This window comes from Vulpes vulpes, chromosome 3 (assembly GCF_048418805.1).
Source record: "Vulpes vulpes isolate BD-2025 chromosome 3, VulVul3, whole genome shotgun sequence".
Taxonomy (NCBI): domain Eukaryota; kingdom Metazoa; phylum Chordata; class Mammalia; order Carnivora; family Canidae; genus Vulpes; species Vulpes vulpes.
Window position 1 is genome coordinate 60,160,456 of NC_132782.1, and position 20,444 is coordinate 60,180,899.

At 40.0% G+C, this 20,444-nt stretch overlaps 2 protein-coding genes across 15 annotated transcripts in view; one reads left to right on the forward strand and one right to left on the reverse strand.

Annotated features, from left to right (window-relative positions):
• PEX5L (peroxisomal biogenesis factor 5 like) overlaps positions 1 to 6,842 on the forward strand; it is a 234,551-nt gene extending 227,709 nt beyond the window's left edge. For all 14 annotated transcript variants that reach the window (XM_026007210.2, XM_072752613.1, XM_072752609.1 and 11 more), the window contains one exon: positions 442 to 6,842. In XM_026007210.2, the coding sequence (XP_025862995.1) occupies positions 442 to 646 (205 nt within the window). In that variant the 3' untranslated portion in view covers positions 647 to 6,842. The remainder of the gene's footprint in view (positions 1 to 441) is intronic.
• A 5,743-nt stretch (positions 6,843 to 12,585) lies between these two features.
• Positions 12,586 to 20,444, reverse strand: part of USP13 (ubiquitin specific peptidase 13) — a 118,289-nt gene continuing 110,430 nt past the window's right edge. The window contains exons 20-21 of the mRNA XM_026007208.2: positions 19,201 to 19,285; positions 12,586 to 17,507 (exon numbers count right to left, since the gene is read on the reverse strand). Coding sequence (XP_025862993.1) covers positions 17,414 to 17,507; positions 19,201 to 19,285 — 179 coding nt within the window. The 3' untranslated portion in view covers positions 12,586 to 17,413. The remainder of the gene's footprint in view (positions 17,508 to 19,200; positions 19,286 to 20,444) is intronic.

Genomic DNA, 20,444 nt, shown 5'->3' on the forward strand with positions numbered 1-20,444 from the left:
CACCCCACCACCTCCCATATTTCTATCACTAATAGGAAAAGTTAAACCACTTTCTTTCTGAGTAGGGCCAGATGCTGCTTCTTCAACCCTAGTGATATAAATCACATTTGCAAATGGATTAAGTCTTTAAATTATCCCTAAAAGTGGAGAAAAGCAAATGCATTAATAGTTAGCAATGGCTTCACTATTACTCTTTCTGTCCCACATGACAGTCCTAAAATAAAATTTGCTTTCCTTTTTCTCTCTGGTTTCACTATACTGAACAATGATTTTTCACAAAAGAATAAGGAGAGAATAATCTGATGAACAACGTTCTGATTCTCTAAAACACCAGAGAGGTGATTTAGGGTTTGGGACTAAGAGAAGTTAATCCATTTTTGTTTTAAGTTGCTAACTCTGAAATTTGTTGCATTTTAAATGTCTGTTTTTCTACCCTCTTAGAGAAGCGGTCAGCAATTTTCTCACTGCCCTCAGTTTGCAAAGAAAGAGCAGGAATCAACAGCAAGTCCCTCATCCTGCAATCTCTGGGAATATCTGGGCTGCCCTCAGAATCGCACTTTCTCTGATGGACCAACCGGAACTCTTCCAGGCGGCTAATCTCGGTGACCTGGATGTCCTCCTACGAGCCTTCAACTTGGATCCTTGAAGGAAAAGGAAAAAAAAAATTAAAAATATAAATCCTTGTCTATGTAATTGTACTGAGAAAGGCAAAACTATTTTATTACGAATTCCAAAAAGGATAAACCAGATGTCCAAAAGGCCATGGTGATAGAACACAAGGGAATTCTTATGGACAATGCCCAGGCTCCGTTCAGATTCAAAAGCACAAAATGTTGTATATAGAGTCAAGGTTGGGCTCGAAAGAAGACCTGAGAGACACAAAGACAAACCAAGATAAAGTAACTGTGAGCTGCAAGCATATTCAAAACATGTCCTCTGGGGGTCTTGTCCCCACTTGCAGCTGATACACATCTAAGGAACTTGCTCATGGGACACCTGGAGAAAGCACTGCCTCTGATCAGGGAATTTGACTGTTTCTGAAACTATCCCTGCAATTCCCCTTTTATGACATAGTCTGGGCCAAGGTGCATGCACATACATTAACTCCTGACTAAAGAGGCATTGCTTAAACCTGTTCCAATTTTAACTTTTACTGTAGCCCTTCGATTCCAGAGAGGGAGCTTTGCTGGCAAAAGCAGTTTTTTGCACTAGAAATTTTTGCTGTTCCCAATCAAAACTTTTCTGGGACTGTATATATGCACTTTAATATCTTATTTATGCCTTGCTGGAGTTTTGTTTCGTTGCTCCAATTTTTAACTTAGGGGTGAAAGATTTGAGAACTCAGCCTTGTTAGATCCGTGGACCAAATAAAAATTCATGAAAATAGTTTTTCATAGTGTAAAGTTTTGAAGGAGTTTTTCTCAAAGCAGGTATGACATAGAGTGTAGTAAATATGTCAAACACAGATCTTGCTCACATGCTTTCTGGGACTGTATAAACTTAAGCAAGAGAAAACGTACCGTCCCATCATGCATTCTCTGCAGGGAAGAATTTTGATGATAACGTGATTTCTATAGATTTAACATTAACTTGCCTAAGTGTTATATTTTACTTGCTTTCTAACTGCCCTGCACACCAATATTCCTTTTAAACCATTAATATTTTAAATAGTATTTCGTAGAGTGATAAAGACATTTTTTCCTAAAAATTGTTTTCTTAGTTCCATAATAATCTGCTCTGCTCACTCTTTTGCATTCTAAGTGATAGAAGATCAATATTTTCTAGCTGAAACTCACTAAATGTTAGAGGTTTAATATGAAAGATGCATGCCCATTTGGCTCTCATTTTGAATATTTATCAAGTATCAGGAATTTTCTGTTGGTAGTGGTGTTTAATTGATTGCATTCTGCTCACTTCTTCAGGATGTGTCGTGCCTCTTGGGGATTAATTGGAATGACATCCTTTTTTAAGGAATTAGAAAATTTGTTTGCAAAATACTAACCAAAATATAATATCACCAATATCCAATTCTAGCAATTTGCCCTAGTAAGTCGTCCCATTCTTCTCTTTTCTCTTTCCTTCCTCCAGAATCTTCCCCAGAGCAATCTGATCCCAACTTTTTCTTCACGTTCTCCGGTTAGTCATAGCTGGTTACTCTCATGATTATAGTTACCAAGCAAACAGCATTTGAGTCAAGACAGTTTAATTGACTGGGGAGTTAGCTTCTCCTGAGGGAGAAATGTGTGGTAGAAATCCTCTCCTCTGTTACCTTGGGAGTCCCATGGGTGGGAAGGGGCTCGAGGAAACACGAAACCACAGCCCTTGAGGTTTATGTATGTTACAAAGAGAGAATTTATAAGGTTTATAAGGACAAAGAGTCGAGGGCCCAATGGTGTGCCAGGCTTTCAGCTTCATTGTCCCAGCTCACTTGGGCAAAGGTGGGGCCCCCAACTGGACCACAGGAGGCAGAGGCATTAAGGCATTCATTGTTGGGCAGTAGTGACAACCCAGGCTTTGCTTACTTCCTTCCAGTCTTAGAAGCAAATAAAGCTCAATAATAGTTTCAAAACTATTCTTTAGAATTTCAGAATCCTAGAATTCAATCTAGGAAGGACTCTTGGGGCCAGCCTTCAAGTTAATGGCAGCTGCCTGCCCCAATAGCTTCCATTCTCTGCATGTTCCTCCTCCCAACTTCTGTGCATTTACTGGCTGGCCAGCTGATCTGCATCCATCATAGTCCAGTAGGAGCCTCTGAACACAGGATTCAAAGCAAACCTCACAGGTTTCTGTTTATGATGCTGTTCTAGACTTTCAACACTAACTGAATTTGCAATAACAACAAGCTGTTTTCTTAGCTTTGCTGGCATGAGTTAACAGTCTAAAGCCTGACAGCAGGGTAAATGCAGGAAACGTTGATTTAATTCGATTGTTGCTAAGTAGTGACAAGTTTTGCAGCCCCAGTTTTATTTTGCTGTCAGAATACAATACTTTCAGAGGAGAGTAGACAATTTTCCATTCCCATCATAATTTGATAATTTCCAGAACATTCAGTAGGGCTTTCCCCAGTATGTCCAGTGTCCATCAGGACCAAGATTTTCATAGTCGGTTGCCTATCAGGAAGTGCAGAATTATTGTCCACGATGTTTTTCAACAATATTTTTAAATAATATTAAGTAAAAACAGTTACTAAAAAACAAGGGAAAGTTTATAGAAATCAGAGCACCACCAAAACTTAGTAAGATTACAGAACAGTCTTTATTATATACATTTTTAAAGTATATACCCATTCTTTTAAGGCAGAACTGTTTTTTGGTTCTAACCCCAGTGGTATAAAATTGTCATTTAAATTACTTTTACCATTTCAAAGAACAGGGTGTCCTTGGTTCCTTTCTGAGGCACCCTGGGAAGGCTTGGAGTTTTTCTTTCTTTCTTTCTTTCTTTTTTTTTTTTGCGGGGGGGGGGGGGGGGGGGGGGCGGGGGGATTACTGAGTAAGTAAGCAAGCCTAAGCTCTCTTAGAGGATGCTACTGTTTTACTAGAATGACCATCCAGTTGCTCAGATGTATCTTTCAAGAACTGATTTTACTAGCAGATTGGATGAAAATGCAGAGAAAGCCCGGGATCATTGCTGAATTTCAAAATAAGTTATAGCTATGTCTCCTGGGCTATTTATTCTTTCTGCTGTACCTTAACAGTGGGAAGGAGGTGGAGGGCCAAAGAAAAGAAGAAGGAGTAAAACACCCCCTTACTGGGCCAATCATACGGAGTCATCATTCCCTTTGCGTTCTCTTAAGATCATTCCCCATGACTCCCTGCAAGGAAGGCAGATCTTGTCCACCAGGAAACTTTACCAGAAAACTAAGAGCTGTGCTTTCTCAGCCAATCTGCATTTCAGCAAGAATGGCACACTAGGGTTACTTAACTGGGCTGGAATGTTCAGGACACACTCACCTTCAGAGTTTTATGCCACTCTTCTTCTTTACTTTAGAGAAAACTATTACATTGAATCTTGGGTCCATGTCAAGATGCCCAAACTAGGTGTATCTTTCTAGAATATTCTTGCTATACAAGCGAGACTTGAATCCAACGATAGCTAGTCCCACATATAACAGGAGCTCCTAAACTCTGTCCCATAAACTTTATCCATGAGCCCTTTGGGAACAGAGAAAAATCAAAGATAGTCATTTTGTGCCCCTTCCTCATCTGCCCTTGAATTAGTTCCACAGGATGGGCCTGCACTTTCAGTTAGTTGTTGCTATTGTTTTATACCTTGAAATGATTCTAAAAGCATTTTAGAATCAGGGTATTCTGAAGGCTTGATCCGTGTGCCATCTCTCTGAGGCCTCATATTTTAGAAATTACTGAACATGCACACATGATTTCAACGTCGTAAAATAATTTCACATACCTTCCCTCTCCAGGTTTTGCTGCACAGTTTCCCTGTCATTTCAGTATTTATAGAACTGGTTGAAATTAAACTGTTTTGAACTAAGTAGACATATATATATATTTTTTTAAAGAGTGTTCATAGATGAACTCTGGCATAAGGTTTGTAAAAAGGCAATTTTTAAAAAATAAAACATATAACCTCAGGTACAAAATAATGCATGCATAGTACTTGCAAATCTGCCTACTCAAATATTAACCAAAGCATGCAAGATAAACTTTACTGAATGTAAATTTACCCAGTGCATGATTAAGTCTCATAGGTTAGCTTGTTTTTTCCTTGTTTCTGAGCAAGGAAACATTTTCATGAACTTTGTGTTAAAGTTGTACTATTTGCTTTCAATATCTTAACCCTCGAGATTGTTTTCATGCTATCACACTTAACTTTACAGATATTCCCACGTCTGGCTTATGCAGTGTTGCAGCCAGTGCCAAATGGATCTACCGAGAAATTCTAGTACTTAGACATCCAAACGATTTATAAAAACCAGTTGAGGCACAACAGATCCAAAACTCAAAGTCTATATGTCTGAACGCTACTGAACAAACTTGTGTTGATTGCCTCTGCACAGTTTTGGATTCTAATTCTGAATAGTGCATTTCAAACATTTTCTAAAATTCAGGAATAAGTTAGAAATACTGACATTCTAAATAAGGTAGGGAGGTTGGGGTAATGCCTGGCACATGAAAACCATCATAAGGCAAAGGACAAGCGGACTTAATTTCCACAAATGTTACATCGTGAGTGTGTGGGGTGTCACACCATCGTCCTCCACATGGTATGATATAAGTAAGCTACTTGGGCCCACCTCCCTTAAGAAACTGAACTTGGTTGATCTGTCTAAAAACATGGAAATTCAGGGGTGATGAGGTGATTACATGGTCACTCAGAAGCAACTTGGAAGTCCTCTCACTGCTTTTTTCTGTAACCCTTGCTTTATGACAATATATGGCAAGAAGACCAGAATCGGATGGAGCAAAACTCAGTAAGACGAAGTGGGAGGAGGGGTGTCTTCTGTTAGTAACAGCTTTGTCACATATACCCCCAAACACATACATATAAGCTCAAAGACAGAAATCTTCAAACACACAGCAAAGACTCTCGTGCAGAGTCATTAAGCAGTTAAGAGGAGAAAACCCAGAAAATTAAAGTGTGAGATTTAATAAACTCTCATGTAGTATTTTGCTTTGAATAAGGTTTCCGCTACCAGCAACCTCTGCAGAAATACCAAAATAATGCACTCTAGAGACAAGGGCCCCAATCCCAGAACTGTTTTCTCAGGACCTTCTCTACAGGAAAAAACCAACTTGCAATGGGAATGAGCAGAGTGTGGTAGCAAAACCCTTGCCAGGCTCATTGGGACACTTTTAGAAACCTGCACTCAAAAAACACTAAGATGAAAAAAAGAACAGCAAAAAGTTTGTTGCTCAACAATAAAATGTGTGTCTTTTTTATTTGCTTTCAATTTCTTGGAGAGGGCAAATTGTATGACCAGAAAAAAAAAATGGTAAGAGATTACAAACACACTCAACTGGGTAGTTTGGCATTTTCACTGAGAGACATAAAAATTTTGCATAGATACCATAAAAGAATTGTGCAATGTAAGAAATGTTTATGATTAAATATGTTGCCAGTAGCTAAAGGAAATAAAGCAAACCTAAATTTTTACCGACATCCTTTCAATTTCTCCCATATCACCTCACTCAAACCCTCTTCAACTTTCATTGCCCAGGTTTGTTTACATTGGTTGAAAAGAAAAAAACCTGATTAATTTAATAGACTTTTTACAAACTATAACAAGCATTTACTATTTAGAAAAGACGTTTCTATATATTTTGTATATCTATGAATATTACATATCTAGTCTAATCTAAAGATATTGAGATAAATTCTGTGTTGCTTCTTTATGCTCAATAATGTTTAAAATCTTGGGATTTCATTTTTAAGCTGAAATAGATAACAAACAAAAAATTTAACCTTAAATGTTTACATTGAGTTTTTAAATTAAAACCAACCCAAATTAAGTGACCTATATATAGCAAATTAATGGCAATGGGGTGGGGGTATAAAAGTTATGGGCATCCTATGTGATAATGTAACTGTGTACTTAGTAAAATATTATGTATCATAGCACAACTCTGTTGGATATTAACACTTCATCTTAGTATTTCCCTGCATTGCTCTTTGAAATAAAACTCCTACCATAAAAATAACTTCTTATCATATTAATGTGTTTAATTTATTCCTTTGGCTTATATTTGCAAAGTACCAAGATTAAGGTAGTATTTTTATACTATTATTGGAAGCATGCCTTCCCTTTTTCACATTACTAAATTGTATTTATATTTGTGCAATTTTAAACTATGTTTTCAAATAAACTTTGTCTGTGGCTTCAAGGTCTTTTGAGAAATCTTTCAAAATGGGACTTGGGGATCGGAACTGCTTCAAGTCAAATATAATCCAATTTGTACTACTGGTAAAAAAAAAAAAAGGCAAAAAACAAGTCTTTTATTGGATATCACCACATATGATTTTGCATGAGTTATCTGGAAATTAAGAATGCATTTTTAGATATAAAACAAAACTTTAAAACCTTTGTGGGTTTTTTTGTTAATTTTTTAAGAGTAAAATATTATTTAACCTGAAATTGGATTTTGTGATTTTTTTTTTGGAATAAAAGTATCAAAATATATTCTAGTTTTAGGATCTGGGGTTTTTTCTCTTTTTTTTCTTTTTTAATCAAATATTTGAGGTTCTACTAGGTGCAGATACTGTTCTAATGCAGGACAGTGGTGAGTTAATCAAATTGGACTTGCCCTTGAAGAGCTTAGATTTCTGTGAGGGATCAACAAATATTTTAACAAATAAGAATGTCATGTGCTAAAAAGTGCTAAAAGAACAAGGCAAATAAAGTATTATGAGAGAGACTGGTGGCTCCTTTATCTATAGATGGTCAAGAAAAGATGGTTTCTTTAAGGTAAAATTTGGGTTGAGCTCTGAACAAAAAGAAACCAATCAAGTGGAGTTGGGAACAAGCATTCTTAGCAGAGCTAACACCTTAGCACAAGACGCCAAGGTAGGAATGAGCTTGGTGTGTCTTCAAGGAGAAAGGAGTCCAGGGTGGCACAGGCCGTGAGCAAGGGAGATCTTAGGAGATGCCCTGGCAAAGCAGGAGATTGTTGGTGGCCTTCCTAGAGCACATGAAAGGTGGATTTGCCCACAGGCAGAGGAGGGATGCCACTTGAGACAGAAGTTTGTTTCCAAAATGTTTATGAATGAAGGTCGTGGGCAGTTAGATGGGTGATGCAGGAAACAACAGGCTTGGACGAGCACAGCTACACAGGGACAATGGGCACGCCTTCTCCCTCTTGGTGTAAGCCAGCACTGAGCCTTGCTGGAAGTTCATTTTCTCCTCTGTAAAATCAAGCTGTACCTCTTTCTTTCTCATCTCACCAGTGTTCTACTCAGTGGTGAATTGTGGCTCCTCTCTCCACCCACTGCATAACTCAAACTTTTGTATGTCTCTTACCCCTTTTTAAATGAGTTCTATTAATTTCCTCAAATAGCTGCTTTGCTCCATGAGTATATATAAAAGCAGCCCAAGGTTTGAAGTGTTCTTTACATTTCTTTACAAGGCTCCTTACAGTAACGCCTTACCTATCCAGTTCTTTAGGGTTCACAAGGACTGATGCATTTTTTTTTTTTTTGGACTGATACATTTTTTCCCTTACTTTTACCTCATAATAAATAATGCTGCCTGGTAATCATCTTAATGAAATCAGCACTTTGAGAACTGATGGTTAATTTTAGTATTTTGCTCTATGGAACTAAACCATTTGATTCTCAGTAGGCCCCCTGTTTGGGCTTAGAAGGTGGCGACCAAGCAGTACAGCCTTCCAGCCCAAGTTTTCTGAGAGGGAAAAAGAAAGGAAGCTAACATCTACCGAAACCTACCATGTGCCAGGTTCCTAGGCCATTGTTTCTACTATGCCACCTTAGTCCTAAGCAACACTCAGGTCCTCTGCTCTTCCCGTACTAATAATGTATCCAGTCCATATTAATGTCACTGCAAATGATAAACATGATAGCAAAAACTGTGCCAAATAAATAAATAAATAAATAAATAAATGTCTTCCAGATTAAAAACTGACTAAAGATCACATCTACTACTATAAACTGCAAAAACTAGCCCAGGAAAAAGTAGGCTTGAAAGAAATTACCAGGACGATGGCTAAGAGTGCTCATAGCAAAATTTGCTATTGATTTAAAAAATGACAAAAGGACAAAATCTTGACAAAATTCAGATTTGCAAAATTTGACCTGGTAAAGGGGGACCCGGTGGAAATAACGGCTGTCAACAGGAATCTGCAATAGCAAAAGTTTCTGATGAGGACCAAAAGCTGATGACTCAGACGGTCCTCATAAAATCTACATAATTGATCCCAATTAAACTAATGTCATTAAAATAGAAAGGAAAATGTAAAAGCCTAGAGAGAGTTCAACTAGATAACTATTTCACACTGTCTCCTCTCTCCTCAAACCTCCAATCTCCCCAACCCCATGCTCCCTCCAAGCTGAGGATCTCACTTACTTCCCTGAGCAAATTTGAGCAGATAGGAGAAAAGCCAGACTCTCAGCACTCCACCTCCTCATAGCCACGTCTCTCCCTGCCTCCTGGCCCCACAGACAGGCTCCCCAGCCCCTGTCTAAAGTCAGCTCCCACTGGGCACCAGATCCCATCACCTCTTCCTGCTCAAGGGCAGCAGACAGTGATCCTTCCTTTCTGTCCTACATCCTCAGTCTTGTGCCTCCTATTTGACATGTTATTTCTCATATTTAAAAACCTCTCTTGGGGTGTCTGGGTGGCTCCGTCGGTGATGCGTCGTCCTTCAGCTCAGGTCATAATCCCAAGGTCCTGGGATCAAGCCCCATGGGCGGCTCCCAGCTCAGCGGGAGTCGGCTTCTCCCTCTCTCTTTCTCAATTGTGCTTTCTCTCTCTCTCTCAAATAAGTAAGTAAAATCTTTAAAAAAACAAACACACCTCTCTTGATCCCATCCCACTTTCCGTCAGCCACCACCACTTCTTCGCTTCGCTTTGTGGCAAAATTTCCCCAAAGATTTGTTTGCATTCATCTGCTATTCCTGTCCTCCCAAACTGTCCCCATGGAGATCACCCGTGGACTCCAAGCTGATCAATCTTGCGGTCAACTCATCTGACTTAACCTATCACAGTTGTCTGACAGTTAATAACTTGCCTCTTTACGACACTTTCTTCACTTGGCATCCACTTTCAAGCACTATTCTCTTTGCTTTCCTCACCTTGGTGTTCACTCCTCTCAGTCTCCTTTGCTGGTTCGTCTTGTCCTTGACTTCTTCCATTGAAAGACTCAGTCCCTGGACCAATTCTATTTCCTGTCCCCCTCCACTGGTGATTGCACTCAGGCCCTGGTTTAAATGCCATTTAGCTATTAACAACTCCCAATTTTATATCTTCAGTCCAGACTTCTCTCTCAAAATCCAGAGCTGTATATCCAGCTTCCCACGCAATATCAGCCATGGAGGTCTAATAGGCATTTTAAACTCAACACATCACATGGATTTGTGATCACCATTTCCCATCACCAATCCCCAATCCCACCAAGCCTTCCCTATCTTTGTTGATTGCAACTACATTCTTCAGTTACTCAGACAAAAAAACTCTGGGGTCTTCCTTAGCTACTCTCACTCCCTCACATGCCACATCCTGCCCATCAGGAAATCCTATTAGCTTCACTTTCACATGTATCCAGAATCTGACCATCCTTGCTGCCTCCACTGCTACCACCCTGTCCATGTGAGCCATCAACCTAGCCTACCTTGCTTACCACAGTAGCTCCTATTCTTGCCCTCCTATCATCACATCTAGGCAAAGTACAATCTTTGTAGAACTTTGGTCAGTTCAGATCATCACTCTGCTCAAGACCCTATAATGACTCCTGATAGCACTCTAGAATCAAGCCCTTCCAATGGCCTTCTGGCTCAGGCTAACTAGCCCCTCCCCAAATTCCTCTCCCACTACTCTCCCCTTCAATCCCTTCTTTCAAACCACACTGATCCCCTTGCTGCTTCTCTGACATAATGGATATGCTCCCCCAGCTTGGAGCCTCTGCCCCAGTGAGCCCCTCTGCCAAGCATATCTTTCCCCCAAATACCCATTTAGATGACTCCTCCACCTCCTTCAAGTCTTGGTTCAAATCTCACCTCCAAATGATGCCGTCAAGAAGTACCCCATTTAGTACCATAATCCGCACCTCCCACCCCTCTTCTGCTGTCCCTTTTTTCCATACCACGTAATATCTTTTAACATATTATATAAGCTACTTATTTCTTGTTTAGTGTCTGGCTCTCCCTGCTAGAAAATAAACTCAACAAAGGCAATGAGTTGTGTCTACTGATACATTCCAAGAAAAACAATGCCCAGCACATAGATGTTTTGTATCTATTGAATGGTGAACCATGCTACATAAACTAATAAAATAAGTTGGCTTAGTGAAATTATCTCTAGAAATGCTTTGGGAAAAAAGTCATCGATGTTGGTGTAATTGATTCTTTAACAAAAAAGAATTTTCTAGATTGAAACAAAGAATCAAAACCTCCAAAGGTCAAAATGCTGTGGGTTAAAATAATGCTGTAAAATAACGTAGTAAAAATATCCTGTGCTACCAGACTGTCAGATGTTTTACATAACTCATCTCATGTGTTATCATGCCCACTGCACAGATGCCAAGACTATGTTTCAGTATATTAAGTGCTTACCAAAGTCACATAGCTAGTCTGGGCTGGAAAGTCAAATCTCTATGTCTCTACTCTTGCCATGTTATCATTCTGCCTCCCACCCCCATCTCACCGAAAGACTTTTCCTGGTAAATTTTTAAATAATTGGTTGCATGAGGATAAGAGTAAGTCATTGTCTCCTATTAAATTTTTCCACTACAAATGGTTTGTCACTGACCACATTAGAAAAGCAGGACCTTAGGTCCAAACAGTGCATACACACACTGGTAAACTCTCCCAGGGGGCACAATGGGACATAGCAAGTGAATGTAAGAACTTTATAATTCTTGAGTCATAAAAAATCTCCCAGCCCAATCATTTCCTTCTCCTCTTCTTACCAAAACATCATGGCACAATGCTGATGCTGGTTATTTTACTTGTATTTTTAAAAATATATAGGTTGATTCTTTTAAAAATTTTAAGTATCGAATAGAAATGTTTTAAGTAGTAATAAGCACACTCTAAGTGGTAGACAAAATAATGCCTCCTCCAGGATGTCCACACCCTAATCCCAGAACCTATGAATATGTAGCCTTACACAACAAAAAGGAACATCACAGATGTGACTAAAGATTATTCTGAAATGGGAAGATGATTCTGGACTTTCTGGAAGGGCCCAATGTAATCATAAGGGTTCTTATAAGAGGGAGCAGGAGAGCCAGTCAGAGAGTCAAGACAATGGAAGCAGACACTAAGTAATGCCCTTAGAAGCACAGGTTAGGAGGCCACAGGTCAAAGAATGAGAATAGCTTCTAGAAGCTGGAAAAGGCAAGGAATGGATTCCTTGCTGACACCTAGACTTTAACTCTGTAAGACCCATTTTCAGACTTCTCACCTAATAAATGAGCTCTTTTGAGCCACTACATTTATGGTGACTTGTTACAGCAGTAATAGGAAACTCATACACCCTATAAACATGCTGCCACAGACATACTGAGATCCCTTGGTGCAACCAGCTCATTGAGTATGCTTGCACCTACATTAGGGAAGCTACCAGCAAGTTGGGAACTGCGGAACCACAGAAGGGTCCAAACTGACTCCACTATTAGACCCAACATCCAGTAGAGAAAGTCTACAAGACATCAGACTCTTCCCTGCTGCAGCCCCTTCCTCCTCCACAGAAGTAAACTCTTGCACCATTGCGGACATTCCACCATCGATGGGAACGAGGCAGCCTGAGTGCCCACACAAAGAAATCCTAAAAAGAAATAAAATTAGTCACTGTCTCCAGTTACCTGTTCCATTGATGGATGAGAACCTGCAAAGGGCAGAATCAATTTACTTGGCATTTTGCAAAAGAAAAAAGAGCCGTAAAGGGACCTCAGATTGTGAGAATAGCTTTTAATTTTAAAACAACTGAAGCAATAAATAAATCATCCATCTCTCTTTCCATCACAGGCAATCTCTCCCAAAACAGTTGAGATATTTTAACAACTGTGACTAGTGCAAAATAAAATAAATACAAACTCTTTAGGAGCCAACATCAAAACCTGCTGGGTAGGTGGGCGCAGGCGACAGGCTCTGCCAAGGCCGGGAGGAGCAGCGAGATCTACACCGTATGTCAACACACCCAGCTCCAAACAAACCAAACAATACCTGGGGAGGGGAGACCACAAGAGAATGTTGCCTAAAGGGAAGCAAATATGCCCAGCACCCTCATGTAACCAACATCCTTGGCACGTGGAAGATGCTTGAAAAATAAGTGCAAAGTTAGCAGCTTCTAAGCAAAGCCGAAGGAACAAGGTTTGGGGCTCGTTTGCTTTTGTTTTTTTACTTGGAGTCTTATACATATTGGTTTTTACAAAGAAAAATCTTCTGCCTTCTGGGCATTCTGTGCCTCATAGTGCCCTGACTCCAGTGAAAATATGTGTGCTGCTTCTGTCTACCTGGATGCTTGCGAGAATGACCTTCCACATGTGGCACCTCACTGCCTATGCCAAGCCGTCTAGAATCTAGAGCAGCGCTGTCCAATATGAATTCAATGCAAGCCACAGGTCTACTGTTAAATTTTTTGGTGGAAAAGTAAATAAATAAAAATAAAAATATTTTTTTGGTGGACATATTAAAAAAAGATAAAAAGGAGTAAGTGAAATTTTAGTAATACCTTATTCATCTAAAACATTGTCATTTCAGCATGGTAATCACTATAAAATAAAATATTGATGAAATATTTTACATTCCCCTTTTTTTGGTACCAAGTCTTCAAAAGCTGGTGTGTATTTTATGTGAACAGCACAATCTCGATTTGGACAAGCCAAATTTCAAGAGGTCACTAGCCACATGTGGCTATTGACAGCTGCACTAAATAGCACAAAGCTAGAGAATTTTAATACAAACTCTTTCAAGATGATTTACAGAGAAGGGAATCTTCATAGCACCAGGTAGGTGACCTTATACACCAACTTAAGAATAGAGAATCTTGTTCTGTAACCTAGGATTTCTGACCTAGGTAAATGGTGGAATCACACTTCATTCAATCTTATTCCCTCATCCTGCTAGTCACCTGCTACCTCCCCAAGACTATGTAGATGATGTGATTTAGCAACAGTGATGCCTACAAGAGGAAAAGACATCCTTTCTATGATAGACAACTTTCTCAGCACTGATTTAGATTACGAATTAACTGAATTAGAGTATGAAAATACTCTGTACATGTTACAGATTTAGTGGAAAGTGGTTCTGAGGTTTTTCATCTCAGGAGGTGTTTCAGATAGATTTTTCATTTTTGAAGATGCACTATCTCCATGGACTGAGAAACAGAGTTTCAAGAATGGAGGGGAAGAGAAGGGAGTAGTAAAATTACCAAAGAAAGTGGGCAGAGAGGTTGAGGTGGGGACACTCAAAATGATGCAGCGTATAAACTGGGGTGTATGAGCTGCAACAGACCAACACATTACAACTAACCTCTCTGGGATCCCTCACATCCCATATGTCTGGCCCCAGTAGTAAACACAGGAAAATAAAATGGAATCAAATGTCAGGGCAGGAAGGGACTTCTGAGCTTATCCAGCCTAACACACTCATTGTAACGAAAAAGGCCCAGAGAGGTTAAGGGCCCGTGGCCTGGGGGTGGAGTCAGACCACAAACCGGGATGCACTCTGTCGGCATTGTGAGTGAGGCTCCAGCCAATTCAGGCCATGGGAATAAATGATGTTGGGAGTCACAGGCTCAAGCTACTGTGGTAGGCTTCTTGTAGCCCAAAGAGAGCATGGGGAATGGCAGGCACATTCTCTTATAGTTGAAAGAAAACAGCCAAGTCAATTCAAATATTGAAGCAACATTGATGTAAAATGGCATTAAAATATGATTCTTCCCACAGTCCTCCTTGCATGCTTTTTTTCCCTTAAAAAAAAAATTCCCAATCTGAACCAAACTGGATTTCTGATTAGTAATATGGGCATTTAGATCCATTGACAAAATAAAAACTTTGATACATTTTCCAAAGACATTTCATTGGGATTTTACACAAATGGATATCAAAAGATATTTACAGGAAAAAAAAAGTGCACTCTTTCACACGTACACCCACACACAATGAGAATTTCACAATTATACCACCACGCCTCACACAGAGGACTCCTAACAGGCTGATTTTGTTGACAAAATCCATACATTATTCCAGTTTTCAGTCACAAGTAATCTTGTCAATATATGTGTGTAAAATGAAGCAGTATGTTCCAGACTTTTATTCCAGGGAAACCTGCCTCGTATATATTAAGGTATACATATAAATACACTTTTAAGCAAGAAAGAAACCCATTATTTGCTCCAGTTTTTCCCCAACTCTCAATCTGAAATAAAGAGTAGCACATATATAAAACTTTGCCTTGTAGAAATAGCCCTTTGTTTTGTGAGGCAGGAAAAAAAGGCAGCCATAGTGTACTTTCTTACAATATGTTTAGGCATCGAAAGGGCTAGGTTTATTTTTCTACTTAACGAAAGTAAGTACTGTATAGCCTATAATCTTACACTGATTTTACACCATTTTGCAAAGTTTTATTACAAAATTTTTATTTTGTTCAAAATACACATGCTATCTTTGTCCACATTTCCATCCAAAGCCCCAGTAACCCCCCACCCCCACCCTGGAAGAAGGCCTTTGCTTTGTAATAGCGTGGAAAACAAGTCATTTTTGATGTGTATTTGGAGTCATGATTCCATGACACTCAGCCCTAAGGAGACTGGATTTTGTAAGGCTGCTTAGCGTGGGGATTTCTATAGGAGTCAGGGTGCATGTGATGGTGTGCAGCTGCTTGAGGATATTGGAATCACCAATAAAGGATGACACTGGTGGGCACAACCAAGTCGAGAGGGAATTACTGCATCATGAGCTCCCCCCATACCAACTGCATTTGTTCCCAAACTGAAGAAAAACATCAGACGAGAAGAGGGAGCACACTCTCTACTAGGACCCACATGGCACCCCACCTGCTACTCTTTTCAAGGGTCATTGTATGAAATCTCACCATATCCTCAAAGCACAGCTGGCAGGAGAGAGTAGGTGTCATTGTGCAGATAAGGAAAGTGAGGCACAGGGAGGATGAAGGACCTGGCCAGCGAAGGACAGCACCCAAGTCTCTGGGCGCTGGGCCTCGGGGCTCGGTGTCCCTCACACACACGGTGTAGCTGAACTCCCATGAGAGAAGCCTTGACCATAACCAGAATCCTGACTATTCACAACTCACCATGTCGTAATCCACCGTCCATGTGGTATTTTACCCAGCTGGTTCTACTTTATTTTCCTACAGTTTCTAGAAAGATCCTTCCTACCAATCAAATGCATGTTAAGCAAACTGCAATAGATTCTTCTTCATTTGACTGGACAATCTGAAATAGAAACGCCAGAGACCTTGGCATTCAGTACAGAGCTGCATGAAGATTATAAACCACTCTTGTTGCACTGTTTCACCTCGTTCGAAACTCTGGTCTGATCCCAGGTTGCAAAAAGACAGAAATACCAAAATGGAAATGATGGTTCTTTCATAACGTCATAAAAAGTTTCTTTGCACCCAAAGCCCTTCGGGTGCCCAAGATCACACCACTCGTCACAGCAAATAAGCAGCGAAGGCAAGTCAGGATGTGATTAGCCAAGAAAGGCCAGAGAGGAGACTTCAGCCCCAGGAAAATGTAGAAACGGAGTCAGGCAAAGACTGCAGGGACAAGAAACTTACAGACAAATTTGGGGCACTTAGTGTGACTCCAGGGAGTTGTTATATATGTTATGGTAAAATTAGCTATTTGAACTAAAAATACACACTATGCCTTGGCAGGAAGGGCTTCTGAGAAAGAATTCGTCTACCTTTGTTTGGCCAAGAACAATATTGTGCTGCCGTGGATATCTGGCGTTACACCGCAAAATGTCATAAACCCAGGTGAATTCTTGATAGCACTTATGGGGACGACTCAGCCCTTTTCATGCCTGAAAATCTAAGTGGGGAACCAATTTTTAAAACTGAGTTATAGTTTTATATGTTGATATCCTGAGTTATAGTTTCTTTAAAATAGTTACTTGCTTTTCCCAGCTATGTTTAATACCAACTGCTTTAACCTTTAAAAACCAGCCCGTTGCAGATTTCCTGGTTGACGATAATGGTCTCACCCTCACACATTCACGCAATCACATTATGAATTTCAATATGATTAAATTAAAAATACCTTTCATTGCAGATGCTCTAATCTTCTATACATGGATAGGTCAGAAATTGTGTGTAATGAAAAAATTATGTCACAAAGCCCAACCCATTACTGATTTTCGATATGAAACAAAACTGGGCTGTTGGTTTATTGGGATGTGGGTGAGGCCACACCACTGGCCCCTCAAAGCATAATAGAGGGCTGGTGGCACATTCTCATTTTTGGTGTGACAGTGGCAGATCCCCCACCAGCAATATAAATATTTTTTTAATCATCCTCTCCTTGAACATTTATAAAAAGAAAAACTATCTACAGTAGTGTATCATCACTAATAGAAATTTCTTCCCAGTTCTATTTCAGAAGGCGTCAAATGATGTTCTTTAAATAAACTATAAATACCCCATGTATTCCTTCATGTCTGGCTGTCCCAACTTCTGCTTTTTTTTTTTTTTTTTTTTTTTTTTTTTGGCAAATTAAAAAGGCGTGTGGCTTCCTCTCGCCGACTGGCACATCTGAGGCTCAGCGTGGCACCCTGTGGTAAAAGTACATGTAGCCCAGGTCCTTGGGGGGCCTTTCTGAGGCACACACTCTATGGTCATTGTAGATCACCCACCTGAAAACAAAAGATGGAAAAATTCAATGGATTTCAGTCAGTTCCAGGAAACTTTGCAGAAAACAACTTACTGTACCATATTTAATCAAGATGTTGTAAGATAACCAAACTCAAGCCTACTGTATGAAAAGAGAGAATGCTGGTGAGAAATTGCAACGGCTTTTTTTTTTTTCTCGAGGTCAATCAAAAGGCAGTTATGAAAGGAGTCTCCAAATATTTTAATCCCTTTGATCTCAAAATCCCTTGTGTAGAAATCCATAGATAGCCTCAAAAACTCAAAGAGTCATGTACGATAGGCGTTTATTTCAGCCTGAGGTATAAAAAACTAGGTAAAAATAAGAAGTGAAGAGCCATGCAGAGAACTATTACACAACTATTAGAATGTCTTCAAAGAAGATTCGGCAAAGTGAGAAAATAATCACAATATAGTAATGAAGTGGGGAAAAGGTTACAAAATTGTATGTGCTGTGTGCATACTTTCAGCTTTTAGAAAAGTTATAAATACATACGTCCATTTATATGGATCACGTATGTGTATACAGACTTATGCCTTCTTCCAATGAAAATAATAAAAGAGAAATGTATCAAAATATAAACAATGATTATCTTTAGGCTTCCAAATGACATATTCTTTGTTATGTTGCTATATTTTACAAATTCCCTACCATAAACTGTATTGTCTTTGAAGTTATAATGAAGCTATTCTTAAGACAAGTATTTTGAAAAGAACATCACGCTTGGTAATAACAAGAATTCACTATAAATCAAGTGCCTGTGCTCAACTATTTCATTCATCAAGTTAAGAAGACAACACTAAAAGACATTTCAAAAAGGAGCACAACCGAGCCCCTGGTGGGACCTGGTGTCTCCTGCAGTGTGTGGCATGGTGTGAGAGGTCAATGTCCCACCAAGAGCAAGGTTCTAGGTTTCTTCGGCATCCTCTGGAGCACTGCCGAGCACTGCCTCAAGCAAGAGACTGAGCCTCAGGCTGCTCAGAGGGGAGCTCACAGGAAAAAAACCAGTGGGCTCTGTGGGGGATCCAGCCCAAGGAGAAGGTCCGGAAGAGAGCGGCAGCCTTACATCCCATCAATGTCTCATTCCCAGCTCAACACACACCTGGCCATTCTATTTACAAAGCTCAGAAGCCTACAGCAAGGCCATAATAAGGCAAAACACAGGATGTTTAGGGATGTCAGATAAAATACAAGCTACCCAATCAAATTTACATAGCAGGGAAGTAACAAATCATTTTTTAGTATAAATACATCGCACATAATATTTAAGGTAGGTTTATACTAAAAAGTTATTGTTTATGTGAAATTCAAATTTAACAGGGCACCTGGTTTCCTTGTTTTGTTGGTTAAAACTAGCAATCCTATGGAGGTCCCAAACATACACACTCCGCTGCAGGATGTATCTTTATTTTGGGAAGCCGTTTTGGTACGATGGTTGAAAGTGGCTTTCAATACCAGCTCTGACCCAGCTATGTCCAGCCTAATAAGCGCATGCTAGTCGGCTTCTCTTCATCAGTGGCTTGATATGTAAAATGGCTTTAGGAGTATATCCCTACAAAACCACTGTGAGATATCTCAACCACAGTTGAGATAATACGTGCAACACCTTGCAGAGAGCCCGGCATACAGTAGGTGCTCAATAAAACACAGATATCACTGATCTTCTAAAAAAGACTCACCTTCCTTCCTTTTTAATATGACAAACGTAATGGCCACTCATTGTAGATGTTCCCATGTGACTGATGAACGCAAATAATTCATACACTATGAAAGAGGAAACAACTCTGTTACAAGGCAGCATTTCTAGAAACCAACAAGCCTTCTGATCAGAGGGTTGTTTTTTTTTTTCAAAGATTTTATTTATTTATTCGTGAGAGACACAGAGAAAGAAAAGAAAAAGACCCTAACCCTAACCCTAACCCTGGGTGGCGCAGCGGTTTGGCGCCTGCCTTTGGCCCAGGGCGCGATCCTGGAGACCCGGGATCGAATCCCACGTCAGGCTCCCGGTGCATGGAGCCTGCTTCTCCCTCTGCCTGTGTCTCTGCCTCTCTCTCTATCTCTCTGTGACTATCATAAATTAAAAAAAAAAAAAAAAGATTTTATTTATTTATTCGTGAGAGACACAGAGAAAGAGGCAGAGACACAGGCAGAGGGAGAAGCAGGCTCTCTACAGGGAGCCCGATGTGGGACTCAATCCCAGGACCCGGGGATCATGCCCTGAGCCGAAGGCAGAGGCTCAACCCCTGAGCAACTCAGGCATCCCCTGATCAGAATTTAAAGGCAACAACAGTGCAACTCAGCAACTGTTTACATTGAAAGACAAAGTCTATTTTCCTTGCTAGGCTGAGAACACACACAACCACACACCCACCCATGGTGACACCAACTTCAACCTGCAAATTCATAGTAACGCAGAGCATAAACTATCAAAGTACAGCTGACACGAAATTCATATCTGGAAGGGGATTAAAAATCGCACAGTTGAGTCTGGTGGTGAGTTCACGGGTCTAAAGGGCAGTCCTGGCCCTATCACTTCTAAGCAGCATGAGGGAGGAGAAGCCATTGCCTCTCTCGGAGCCTGTTCCTTCACACAGATGAAAAATCCACCCACTTCACAGGGTTGTATAAAGCTTAAATGAGCAACTCAGACTAAAATACCATACAAATGTCAGGATTATGAGGAAGACCACAGATCACTGTTGTCTTTTATAGAAAGGGATAATGCTTCTAAATAGGTTTCTTGTGGTTTCTGACTTGTTCACAATAAACTCTATGGAACCAAAATTCAGACTTTGTTCTTTCTGAACATGGAAATACAGAGCCTTGGAGTGTAAGACCAATGTTGATGCTCTAACAAGTACCTCCTGCCATCTAGCAGAGTGTTCCGTACCTACCCATCCTGAATGAATTCCAGCTCATGTTC